The sequence below is a fragment of the Scophthalmus maximus genome, chromosome 21, assembly GCF_022379125.1.
Source record: "Scophthalmus maximus strain ysfricsl-2021 chromosome 21, ASM2237912v1, whole genome shotgun sequence".
Lineage (NCBI taxonomy): Eukaryota > Metazoa > Chordata > Actinopteri > Pleuronectiformes > Scophthalmidae > Scophthalmus > Scophthalmus maximus.
Window position 1 is genome coordinate 2,616,618 of NC_061535.1, and position 14,298 is coordinate 2,630,915.

Here is a 14,298-nt window from a genome sequence, read left to right on the forward strand (position 1 = left end):
TCCGTGCCACTTGTTTACTCGCTGGCTTCCCGAACAAACAGCAGGCATCATTCGTCGATCCCACGGACGAGCCACAAGGTGTGATGAGTCGAATGCAAACATCATGACAGATTTAACTTTAATATTCAGATGCAGCGTCGGGTTGGTTGGTTTGTTTGTGTGTTTGTGTTTGTGTGCGTAGGTTAATGCAGACTGGAAATGTGTGTGCCCGTACCTTGGTGTTGAAGCCCTCGGCATTCTGGGTGATACGGTAGAGTTGTGGGAATCGGAGCATGTTCTGCTGGCTGCACGGCCGGTCAAATATCCCCAAAGTGAACGGGGGCAGTGCAGTAAATATCTGGATCACACACACACACACACACACACACACACACACACACACACACACACACACACACACACACACACACACACACACATAGAAACATTAATGCTCATAATGACAGAGCAGTTTGTATACATATACACATATGCTTCAACTAGCTGGACAATGTTCATATTGCACTATAAAGAAGTAAAAAAGCAATTCCATTAAAGTTTTTAAAATGGGGAGCCGGAAGGCATCTGCACTCTAACGCAGAAGTACACTCACAGCACTCACCAAAACGCATAGAAACACACACTCTCTCACACACACGTGCGCACAAATGTCTCTGGCATGCGTAGCGAGCAGTGATAAGAAGACAAAGTAGAGTGAGATTGATGGAGAGATTGGCGGAGAGCAAGAGAGGGCAATTAACGTCATCTACGTAAATCAGATAGGGGGGTTGAGATTGAGAGAGAGAGAGAGAGAGAGTGTTCAGAAATGGAGACGAGTGACAGAGTGAGACAGTTTGAGAGTGGGGGGTGAAAAAAACTCACCACATTGTAGAGGCCTATGCACCAGCGCTCAAACAGGATCTGCCCAGAGAAGCCGTTCACAAAGGCGAACCAGAGCTGGGGCAAAAAAGAGAGGGATGAGGAGGGGATAGTGGAAACAGTGGCAAGAGATGGCCAAATTGATGCATCTGGTCACAATACACACGGCAAAATTGACCAGTGTAACTTAAAAGGCCATGCACGGAGCAAGAATGTGAATAAATCCTGCACAGTGACCTGTCACCTGGGTTCACTTCATTTTGCAGTTTCAATCAGTAGACCGTCATCAGGTTACATTCTGAGAAGTCTCCAAAATGTCTAACTTTGAGAAAGTACAAAAAAACTGTGAGTTTAAGCTTTTGGACAATGCTAAAACATATAAAGTGTCAACAGGAAACTCATGTCACCCTCATGAGTAAAAAACCCTTTGAATGAAAGAACCTCAGCCTCAGAGAGCAGCGGCGTCTACGGGAACCGTTTCGAGGGCCGAGAGAGATGAAGGTCCCATTTGTTTAAAAAAAAGTCATTCCAGCATATCATGATTTGGCAATGACATATCAATTTTTCAATATAAAATACGCTGGTGAGTAGTTGCACTTCCTGTGGCTCCATTAAGCCATCGAGCATGAAGGTTTAAAAGCATTCCACACGCAGCTTGCAGCTGGCTCCGAAAACCGCCACGACTTTATAAGACTTAATTTACCGAAACACAATGCCTGAATGTGACTCTTGGCCCAGGGGAAACCTTCATTAACGCCTTGTTCTCACACACACACACACACACACACACACAAAATCACACACACAGTCACGGAGCGGACACTGGCTGATCTGAGGGCAGATAGAGAAAATGTTTGGGGCCACTGGTGGGAGTTGTGGCATTCCTGGGGCACACAGTAGAGCATACAGCCTAGGGGTGAGGTCAGGTACGCAAAACACACACACACACACACACCTTATTCTGTCTCCACAAGTGGACAGAGACAGTCTCTAACCTTTGGCCTAGAGTGTTCTGCAGGGAGCCAATCATGTGAGATAATCATGAAAAGACACACACACACACACACACACACACACACACACACACACACACACACACACACACACACACACACACACACACACACACACACACACACACACACACACACACACACACACACACACACAGTGGTGGTGTGAGCGGGACAAGGGCTCCAGCTCCCATGAGGACCTGCACCTGCTGGCATCCTTGATGTCAGACAGAGGGTGAGGGGGGGTGGAGGACAGCTGACAAATACCCCTCATAACAGACAGGCCAGGGTAGTGGTGTGCCCCTCCATTACACACACACACACACACACACACACACACACACACACACACACACACACACACACACACAAACACACACGCACACGCGCGTACACACACACACACGCGCGCGCACACGTCAGCCCTTGGAGCCAAGGTCTCGTCACTGCTGATCTATAACAACTGTGTGACTGTGTGTGTGTGTGAGAGAAAAGGAGACAGAGGCAGACACCAGAAGGGTACATCGTCCATCATTGTCAGCCATGTTGACGAACAGCTGCAAAACATCTCTGTTAATGTAACTGTGCGTGTGTGTGTGTATGTGTGTGTGTGTTTTTGAGTGTGTGTGTGTGTGTGTGTGGGGGGGGGGGGGGGGGGGGGGGGGGGGGGGCGCATAAAACAGAGAGCGTGTGGTGGCAAAGCTCTTACCTCGATAATGTAGAGGACCACATTCTTATAGAAACAGTACAGGATGCACTTGGTGACGCGGTTGTAGCTCCACGCCCCGTGGACCAAGAGCAGTTTCTCGAGGTAGGAGAACTGCCAATCGGAGGCAGAGAAAGAACAGTTAGGAAAATGGGAAATGAGAATACAATGATTAAAAGTAATCATTTGAGACAGCGGGAGAACAGAACGGGTGTGGAGAGCGTCAGAGCGTGGAGGGGGAGAGGAGGCTTACTGATACAGATAAATTGTGTAAGATGCCCAGAGGTTACGTGATAAACTCCTCAAACAATGAAAGTGACAGAATGCTGCTGTGTGAGAGACAGACACAGATTAGACACGACTCCGGGACCCACGGCTGGCATTTCGTCCTGTTCACATGTCCACTGAGTTGTCATTTCGAGCTACATAGATGATAAGTAGCAGATAGCAATTATCAATCTATTGACAAATTTACGACCGCTATAATCTGTCAATTAGTTTTGCTTGTCTAATGCCTGAAATGTCAGAGAATTGTTGAAAAGTTGCCCGTCGTAGTTTTCCAAAGAGACGTCTACAAATTTATGATTTGGTCAGACTGACAAGATATTCAATAAAACAGAGAAAAGCAGTAAATCCTCACAAATGCGAGAAGCTAAAACTAGATCACGCTTTTCCACTGAGAAGAAGAGTTAACTGTCAAAATTGTCAATTAGTTTTCTGTTGGACCCTATTAACTGTCCCGGCAGTGGATTGTATTATATTTTGTTGATTTTTAATGGTACAATTTCTATTGGGGAAAATGCCTAAAGCAGCTTCAAATGTTACCTAGCATTAAATAACAAATGTTTGTATAAAATTGCTCCTGTAAAGACTGACTAAATGTATGTATTTGCTTGTAGACTTTTCTTTTGGTCTCCGAATATAAAACCTTGTTAAGAGCTGTGCGTTTGTATGACAACATTCTGTGAGTGACCCCTGTAAATAAACTTTCCTCTCAGTTGTCCCCCCCTAAAGGAAAGGTCGAAGGTCAGGATGGACTGAACAGTGAGCAGATAAGGATTCAATGTCTTGCCTGAAGACACTTCAGCAGGGTTGGCAACCGAACACGTATCCATTATCTATGTTCGCGTGAAGCCCCTGACATGTGTGTCTGACCCCTAACCAAACATGAATGGCCGTCTGTGTCACATTTGTGCCCCCCACCTGTGCAATGGAGTAGTCGGAGGAGTTTGTGGCCTGCATGCCCTCGTTGCCGCTGATCCCCACGCCGACGTGTGCCGTCTGTATCATACCCACGTCGTTGGCACCGTCGCCTATCGCCAGCGTGATGGCTTTCACGTGCTTCTTCACCATGTCCACGATCTCCGACTTCTGCAGCGGAGACACCCTGGAGGGAAAAGCGAGAGGAGATTGACGAGAGGCGGCCGGCTCATCTTAAATTCATACAGCTGTCGGTTTCGGGGGGGTGGGGTCGGAGGGTGGTAGGTGGAGGCACTGGAAAATTAAGGGAAAATGTGAGAGGGAAGGAAAATGAGGAATGTATTTCGAAATAGAAGATAGATAGATAGAATAAAGTCTGGTGAACTCAGAATGGGACACAGTTGAAAGGGGGGAAGGAGAGAGATGGATAAGAGGTTGGCTCAGGTCTGTTAACTGCTCTTCACCTGGTATTAGGAAATAATGATTCACTGTTCTGCTAAAAAAGACTGTGAAGCGCATGTTTGACGTGCTTATATGCCTGCATAAGTTTGAGTGTGCTTCAGAGTGTGTGTGTGTGTGTGTTGGGGGGGGGGGGGTTCCAGTGGTACTCCACCCTCCTGACCTGTGTCACTGATCCTAACCGGTCAATAACCGGTTCTGTCTCTCCGCCGACAATGGAGGACCCAGCGAGGCTCGATTACAGACGCTTCCCCTCGGGCCGCAGAGAGTTGATGGTGAGGTGTTTCGCTGAAGTACTATGGATATATATATATTTAATTTTTTTCCAATTTATGGAGTCATGTGTTGCATCTGTGAAATGGCAGCCTACATCCCATGCTGTTTCCTCCCATGTTATTGTTGTTTTTTTACAAAAACCCTTTCCTTTTTTTCAGCTCACCTTAACGTGAACATTCTGAGAAAACGCTGAGTTTGGCAAAGTTAATGCTTGACAATTTGAACACAAGGTCCATTTAGTAGCTGTTCTGGAGCTTTTAGCTCATATCACAAGATCGTCATTATCAGATGGAGCTATTCCCAGTCGTCAGGGAAATTTTATAAGGACTTCTCGTCAGTGTTGGCTCAAAAGTTGAGACTGCAACTTCATTCTGCCACTTGGAAACTGGAGCACAAGGTCTACTTAGTAGGTATTTCTAGAGCTTTTGATCGGATCACAATGTTCATTTTGTGTAACAGTAACATAAGAAAAAGTGGTTTGGCGTCTTCCGACAATCCAAACACAAGCCGGTTAGGTGAATTTGTGCCTCTACATTGCCCGTAGCTGTGAATGTGAGCATGGATGCCTCTGCCCTGTAACACACCACCCACCTGTCCGTTGTTCACCCCACCTCTCACCCAATGTCAGCGGGGATAGGGAACAATCACACTTCACTGGTACTGATCCAAGGAGGACGTTATGCGAGGAAATCTCCAACCACATACAGTGTTGACATACTTAAATGCTGCATTCTTGACCCAGGGACAGAGACCGAATTTGTCTCTGTTTTCAAAACATGCCTCTCCTGAGGAGGAGTGTCTACCGCCAGTTCCCTGTCATTCACATGCACAATGCTGGAGTGAGTCTTGCCCTTACAACCTGTACAGTACAGTGAAAACAAATACTGTACGTCTACAAAGGGGGAGACATGGGGGGGTAGGGAGGACCGATACTGGAACTGGGATTAAACTAGTAGAACAAAGCAAGTTATTTTTCCCATAGAACAAGACTGTAGTAACTTCTGTACAGTATGAGAGACAATAACAGCAAATATTCTTATTGTAATATTTGTAATTTGTTCTGGATGTTCTCTTCAAATTCAGCTACTGTATCTGAAACAATTACTATCTGGTACTAGTAAGTAGTTTTTCAAAAATGTGCCACACACAATAACAGATTAACACAAATCCACATATTAAATATTAATATCATATTTCCCTGATTATAGTAATTACCTCATTCTCAGTGATGTGCAGCAAAAAGGCGACGGTAACCTGCGTATCAATGCTTAACTATCCACTTTAAGCGTTGCCAATGCTTCAAACGGTTCGCAGAAAGAGGGGAAGTGGCTTTCACAATGACTGTTTTTGTCTGCGTGTGTGCGTGGGGTGTGTGTGTCAGGTACAGCTCCAGCATGTTCGTCAGTGCTCCGATAATGATGTTACAGAATCAAATTTTGTGCAGCCACCAGAGCTATCACATGCAACCGGAATACAATATGTTGCTTTGATGAAGATAGGACAAAATCAAATCATGAGCAGCTGAACCACCCCTCACACACGCACACACACACAGACGCACACACACGGGGCTAGAGCCACACATTTCATAAAGATGGTCTATCTTCTATGAATATGTATGTAGGATCATGTACCGGTCAAGCTAAAATCACAGAGCTGGGTGGTCCGCTTAGCATTCATACATTGGCGTCTGCGAAAGCACGCAAATTTACACACATGCACACCCCCCCCCCCCCCCCCCACCCCCCCCCCCCCCACCCCTCTCTCCACACACACCACAGGATATTTCCAGGGCAAAAGCTCAGAGACTTGGCCTCTGAAGTCATCGCTGAAGGATGGGATCAACCTCTGCTCTTTGTTTTTCCTGTTTCTGCGTCTGAAGTGTGTGTGAGCGCGTCTGCCTGTGCGCCTTCTCGGCCTGTGACCGCAAATCTCCCTTTATCTCTCGCTCTCTCTCCCGCTCGACTTTTCCTCTAAACACTGCCGACAGTGTCTGGGATTGTGTAAAGTGGCGCTGGAGAGATGAAAGGCCCCTCCGGTGCTCTTCACGGTGGAACTGAGCAGAAAATAAGCAGCCGCTAAGTCCTCCGATAAACAAACGCACACTGAAGTCGGGAGCCCATGCCTACAAGTGCACTCAACTCCGCCGCCCCTGAGATCTACACACACACACACGCCACACACAGGCACAAACACACACGTTCTCTCACAGGCCTCTATACTTAAAAGTTGAACCTGTAGCTCATTATGTACAGGCACCTTATTAACAGTACAGTGCTAAAGACAAACATACACACTCATTACTGGAGCCACCTACAGCACTGGTTCCCCCGAGGGTCCACGAGGCAGATCTACACCATTGTGAGATGATTACCGGAAAGGAAAAAACAAACAGTAATTGTACTACAAAAAAAAATACCTGTTTCCACCCCCCCCAAAATTCTCAGTACATTCATCATGTGAGACATCAAACTAATCCTACTAATGAATACAAAAATCTCTGTCTGAACGCCTCTGTGCCTGTTCTTCAATTGTCTCCACAATCGCCCCCACCAGATCCACGGGTTCATTGCCGGGGACCTGGTGAAGTGCAGTGTCTACAGTGAAGGTTGTTTTTTTTGATGAGTGGTTGTTGAGCACCAACACCCACTTATCTTAAGCTGCACTTGTGACACTATCGGTGACATCACAGAATGTAATGTAACTAAGAATGAGACATATTCCAGAGTCAACTGAATATTCAAATACCTTTTTTCCCAATTCCTTTCTGATTTGCAATACTGTATATACATTACCCCTTTTATGTATCTAACAAAAGAGCCACATTTCTCTATAATTGTAAATAATATCTCAACACAAGCAGCTGTAGAAGCCATAACTGTCCAAATAGAATATGATCTAAAACTGACAAATCCACAAACACATTTTCAGTTACTACAGGAGCAGAAGTATGTGGAGTTCTGATGAATGAACAAAGGTGAAGACATTTCACGAACAAACTTAATGACTAATATAGGCTTTTTTTTATTCATCAAAACTCCACATCATCCTGCTCCTTTACACTAAAAGTACCTAACCTTTGCATTTCTAGTTCTAAATGTGACATAATTTCAATCAATAACCATTGATCTGACCAGAGATTTGAATCCAACTTCACATGCTTTCAAAATTCAGATTTTTAGTTTGCATGAAAAAAAAAAACATGCTCCAGCCAGGGTGGGGAGAGATAGAGAAAAGGGGGAAAAAGGGAATGCGCAGACAGAGGGATGTAGTGAAGGATAGAGGAACAGGGGAAAGGAAGCTGGAGGCTGTTTGCAAGGCCTGTGAGACCTGAGTCCGGATATGGCCTGGATACGCAACAGAGTCAATTACTTCCCTTCTGGCAGCACGCACGCAGGCACGCACGCACGCACACACATTTCCATTGATACAAAGTGCACTCTGTTCATAGAATGTTTACGGCATGTGCCCTTTTTTGGTCATGTTCCACTCAGCACCAGCTGTGATGTTTAATAAAAGAGTTTCCACTCGTCTTTTGTCTATGCTTGTGTGTTTGTGCATGTGTGTGTGTGTGTGTGTGTGTGCATATACCTGTACCCACTCCTGGTGTAGCAGCAGTAAGTGAGTCATGACTCTGACATTTCCATGAAACTGGGTGTATTGCATTTCTCCCGCTGTGCAGCAGGACAGCCTTGTATCGTCCTCTATTCACTTGCTGACCGCGGGGCCACCGACAACATTTACAAACGCATGCACATGCGGGTATGCAGGCCTGTGCACACACACACTCTCTCTCTCACACACACACACACACACACACATTTTCGCTCTCTATCAAGTGCACAACAAAGTAAGAGTAATCTGTCTGTAACGATGTTCAGTGGATCTTTCTCTCAAGTGTTTGTGTCCATTTTTTCTCAAGTTGCTGCTTCCAGTGGCTGATTTGCTTTCTTTATTTAAAAAAAAGGAGCAGTTTGAGGATTTAAAACCCAATGAAGCCCACTCCCACCCACCTTCTCAAGCCTGCCTTGTACGCAGGTTTTTTGGCATTTAATGACATTGTCTAATGTGTCCTTACTGCACTAAGACGAGGGATATTTACCTGAGACATTTTGTGGTCAAACCACAGTCCTGTCTGTGTTGTATTCAAAGCAGAACTGGTACTGAGAACGTGTGCAGGTATATTCTAGTCGTTTTGTATACAGCTGTGTACCAAACAAACGGTGGAGAATCTCAGCAGTTTGGTACAGGGAGATGCAAGGGTTCAATCTAACAAAAGACCTTTTATGTCAAAATGTCGTCTATTGGGAGCTTACAAATTTCAGTATGCGGACCTCTCCTTTTTCTTTAGCTATAGGGGTTTCCCACAACAGCACAATGATTCTGTGTATCTGTAAAATGTGTGGATACAGAGAAGCAGAGATCAAAATTTCAGTTCTTTTGGTGATGAGACGTCCACACTTCATTTTTTAATGTAGTTTGTCTTCATGCTTCTTTTATAAAAGGCACCGGCCGCTGATTTTTCACCAGAATAGATTTTCATCTAAGACGACCAAGACAAATTTCCTTTTTGTTTTGACTGATTCCATTAACTGCACCGTGGATAGATTTTGACTAATATCTTACAACCATAAGCAGATTGAAAAATTTTATATCAAACCCCCGGGGGGGAGGGGAAAAAATGAAGGACCCTCCTTGAGGGTCTGGGGGCAGTTCCTGGCCTTTATGTTTTTTGAGCTTTGGAAACTCAGAATTTCATACTTTTCCGTGGCCGGTGTGGCTCAGTGGATAGAGCAGGCACACATATACTTTGAGGTTTATGCCTCGTTGCAGAGGGTTTCGAATCCGACCTGTGATGATTTCCTGCATGTCTTCCCCCTCTCTCTTCCCTTTCTCACCTAGCTGTCCTGTCACATTAAAGGCGGAAAAAGCCCCAAAAAAGAATCTTAAAAAAAAATGTGATAAATACCAAACGTTGCTTTTTTTGTGTGGATGTTTACTACATACAGTTTTCCTTACCGGCAGCAGATGACAGCCTTGCAGGACAGCGCCAAGTCGAGGAAGACCTGGCGGAGCTCGAAAGACAGCGCGTACTTCAGCGTTTGACCGTCGATGATCAGCGCCAGCTCGTTCTCCTTCCTCAGAGAGTCACCCAGCGAAGAACAGTGAGCAGTCAGCGTGGCGCGGGTAGCCTACACGGAGACAAAGCCAAACAGGTTCTTCTTAAATCCATTTTCTAGTCAGGAAGATTAATCAGATGTGCTCCAAGACTGCTAAACACATTACCAACATGCTTTTACTGCCTCCATCTCCAACATCTTTTCTACTGTTGGTTCAAGTCAGCGCACAAACACGTCGGGATGAAAGCCTATTGGCTTCTACTGAAAACCAAACCTCTAAATTTGCCAACCATGTTAAATCCTAATCTGCCCCCTGACCAATCAAAACTTTAAATCTCACCCTGAGAGTGATTCATTTTCCTACGCATTCTGGCAGCGGCCCTGCTCTCATGTATTGTGGGGCTATTGTGGCTCTGTCGCGGTGAAAATACAACACACACACACACACACACACACACACACACACACACACACACACACACACACACACACACACACACACACACACACACACACACACACACACACACACACACACACACACACACACACACACACACACACACACACACACACACACACACACACACACCAATTTGTTGAAAGGTCAAAGCCACCGGTGATAAATGGAAGACACATGCTCCCGGCTGCACAGGCTTCCTTTTCCTCTGAGGAAGGAATTTGCTTCTGTGTACATTGAACAACTATGGATGCCAATGTAGAGCTCACAGCTGTTCTAGACACCAAGACAACTCGCTGATCCCAGAAAGGTCCTGAAGGCACGTTCACCCATGCAGTGAAATCTCAAATCCTTCACAGACAGAAGCAAAAATGGCAGCAGACCGAGAGCGACAAACACAGAGCCATGAGGAGAGCGGTGAAAAGGATAAATGACTTGTTGGCAAAATGTTGTAGCAAATGCGTTGTACGTAACAGCGAAGTGTAATTGGAAGCAAGAGTGTGTGTGTTTGTTTGTCAGCGCGCCTGCGGGGCAGAGGTTTGTGGCAGTTTTGATGGAGCTCTTGATAATGGAGGAACAGGGATTAATAGAGAAAATAAACATCCCATGGAGATGTAATGAATTCCATGTGGAGGAGCAGGCACGCTACAAGCTACCAGTCAGGCACACACACACGAATCCTTTTTTTTTTTTTTTTTTTAAGGCCGATTTAAATAATGATTTCCATGGGATCCCAATGTTACAGAGCATACAAATAAACACCTCGCCTTTTGCGATCCATCTGTAAAAAGGTTAACTATGTAGTAGAGTTGTTAAGCTGCCACATTTGTTTGACCAATAGCAAATTAATAATAAAATAAAAAGAAACAATGGCTACAATTTAAATTATGAATCATCATTACAGCAAGTAAGAACAGTGACAAATAAGTTTAGGCCGATTAAGACGTATTTCTACTCTACGGGTCCAACTCTGACTTATTGTTTATTAAGAGCTCCCCAAATACAGTATCTCGTCCTATCACAAACTGCTCACTTACTCTCTTATCTCGGGACAGTTTTTGTTAGTTTTACGTGTGGAATTCAGCTTATACACATAATAAACAGAGAATGACGCAAAATGAAATACCCCCATTTAAAAAAAAAAAAGAAAAGTGTTTATGGAAACATGCGCAATAATAACACGGCAATCAGCTACAGAAGACTAAACTCCAGACACAAACGTGCACAAACATGTGGAAATTTGGTGCCGGTTAAGAATCCAGTCGGGGTGATTGTCGGCCATGAGGCTTGAGAGAGTCCAGTGACCCGCGGGGGAGACGAACCTTCTGTCAAACTATCGTCATGCGTAAAGATACAACCACGCGCATATTATACAGTGCACGTATGTAAGACGTCCCCATCAACAACGCAGCCTCTCTTCCTCTTGGCCAAATAGCCACGACGCACACGTGTCCTCTTCCACCCCCAAAATTCCCTGCTCTTGTTTTCTCAGCCTGGGGCTGTGTGTTTTTCTTTGTGCGCCGGAATTCCTGTTTGTATTCACCTTTTTCCCCAAACAGGGGAAAGGAAAACAAAAACATAATGAAAGGATTAAAGGAGATTACAGGTTGTCAGAGTTCTGAAGCGCAGAGGGGGCCATGTGAGTGTGTGTGTGTGTGTGTGCGCGCGAGTGTGTGTGTGTGTGTGTGAAGTGCATGTGTTTTATAGAGAAGTCAAACACGTGTATGCATGTATGTCTGACCGACACAAATGGGCTGTGCGTGTGTACATGCCGTGCAAGTGTGAGATGAGAATCGGAAAAAAATCTCTTTCCCCCCCGCTTGTCCTCACCCCATCACAGAGGGACGGACACAAAGAGCCTCGGCTGCATAATTCGGAGTAAACGGCACCTAAGTGAAACATCGTTGTACAAAAACACTGTAAATGAACACACACGTTCGGGGTTGAGGGTGTCGATGCCTGGCGTCTTGCGCAACTTTCTACATGGGCTGTGAGGCTCAATGATTAGCTGTCTTGAGATTTCAATCAGTGCAAAGATCAGGCCATGAAGGGTCACATATATGAGCCAACCCGGCTTAGAATTGAGGCGCTAATACATCCCAGTGACTTGTCACAGCAGGTCCAGCCAAAGCTCTGGTGGCGGCTGAGATAACCAGGGATAATATCCAGGCTAAGTCTGCAGGGAGCTGGAGAAGCTTAAAGAGGTAACCACGGTACAAACGCCAGTTTGCTCTTAGAGTCTAAAAGTCATCCGACTGCTAAACGCAGCGTGTCCAGACCTCGCTTGTGTCCCTCTGACGAGAGCACGCTGTCTCGACATGAAAAGAAACAGCTGGGTCCACTATGATCTGTTAACACTTTCTCAAAGAGAACAAACACTAGACCAAAGAAAAATTGCTGCACTGTGTAGTTTCCCTTTTTCTCACGCTAGAATTACCTGCTATTTTTGGATAGCTTAGCTTGATTCCTTGATTGCACCGGTTTCATTATGACAGATCTCATTAGCAAGCATTTTTTAAGTTCCAAACTAAATGTTTATTTTTCGTGTGCATCTGAGCTCCAAGAGGGAGGAAACTCTAACACACACACACACACACACACACACACACTTTTTAAACCATGTCCACAGGCCCTTCTGTACGGAATTTTATCAGGTTTATATTTGGATCACAGAATGGGCATGCAGGCAGTTAGAGATATCACAGGTCACCTTCTCTGATTGCATACTTCACCATGAAATGCATGAGAACAAACGCGCACATATCTCTTTCGACACATACATAAACATTTTTATATATATGAAAGGAAGGATGGGGTAGGCCGAATGTTGATCCGATCCAGGCCACCCTCTCCATTCAAAGAGACCACTCTCGCCAGAGCCATTATGACAAATGTACACAGGCAGAGTATAAAATAAGCAAAGGAGGACTAAGTAAGATAAATGGGAAAAGGTACAAAGAAAGGGAGAACAACGGACAAGGAGTGTGAACAGGCCTGGGACAAGGCTGAAGGAGAGGGGGGGGGGCGACTGCTGAGTGAAGAGAAGGCAGAGAGAGACAAGCTCATATCTGAGGTGCAGATTCTGTCACCAGTGAGATTTAATATGCCGTTTAATTATCAGACTGTGCATCTGTGCAAACACCCACATCCTCTGCTGCGTGAGCCAGACACTCACACCCAGACACACACACGCACACGCACACACACACACACACACACACACACACACACACACACACACACACACACACACACACACACACACACACACGTAAGAAAAACAGACAGACGCACATGTGGTCTTTAACAGTGGGAGGAGAAAAAAAAATTATAAATTGAAAAATGCCAGAACAATTGTGCCTGAAAGTTGAGGAACTACAAAATGTAAGCATGTGTGTGTGTGTTTCCATGTGTTTGTGTGTGTGTGTTTGCGCACATTCAGATGATTAATGAGCAGAGGAGAGATGCTGTTTGTTTAAGAGTTGTTCTGCGGGCAGCGTGACAGGAGGCGAGGGGGATTTTGGGAAAGTTGGGCGTGATGTATATTCAGAACTATCAGGCTGATCGGGGGGTGATCATGTGCCACTGCATCTTGGGTAAACAGCACATCATCACGTGCTCCAGCGTCGACGAAACGGAAGGAGACGGGGTGAAGAGATTTGCGTCAGTCTGTGTGTGGCATGTGCTCCGCGAGGCGACAGATGGCACTTGTCACGGTTCCAGTGGTCACAGGCCGTTTACCCAGGAGGCATTGCTCACGGGGTTTGTTTTGATGCACCAAAAGGAGATCGCATTACCTCCCACTCGTCGCCCCCACACGTCTCTGCGGAAACCTCCACCCTTTTTCTCCCTTTTTCCTTCTCTATCCAGATTGTCCATCTCTAACATGAAGTACAATAAACATTCCCCCCCTGCTTTATTCACAAAGTCACTCCTGCACTTCCACAAAGATAAACACCAAATTCTGTTGTTCCTGTTCTCCCTCTGCCACACACACACACACACACACACACACACACACACACACACACACACACACACACACACACACACACACACACACACACACACACACACACACACACACACACACACACACACACACACACACACACACACACACACACACACACACACACACACACACACACACTTTTCCTGTCACACACCACAGACAGTGTGTAGTCGCTTCCAGTGCGCAGAGAG

General features: G+C 45.5%; 1 protein-coding gene across 7 annotated transcripts in view; it reads right to left on the bottom strand.

The window, feature by feature from the left end:
• atp8a2 (ATPase phospholipid transporting 8A2) overlaps positions 1-14,298 on the bottom strand; it is a 48,377-nt gene that overhangs the window by 10,299 nt on the left and 23,780 nt on the right. For all 7 annotated transcript variants that reach the window (XM_035619791.2, XM_035619794.2, XM_035619792.2 and 4 more), the window contains 5 exons: positions 9,532-9,704; positions 3,781-3,964; positions 2,581-2,691; positions 862-936; positions 215-337 (listed from right to left, as the gene is read on the bottom strand). In XM_035619791.2, coding sequence (XP_035475684.1) covers positions 215-337; positions 862-936; positions 2,581-2,691; positions 3,781-3,964; positions 9,532-9,704 — 666 coding nt within the window. The remainder of the gene's footprint in view (positions 1-214; positions 338-861; positions 937-2,580; positions 2,692-3,780; positions 3,965-9,531; positions 9,705-14,298) is intronic.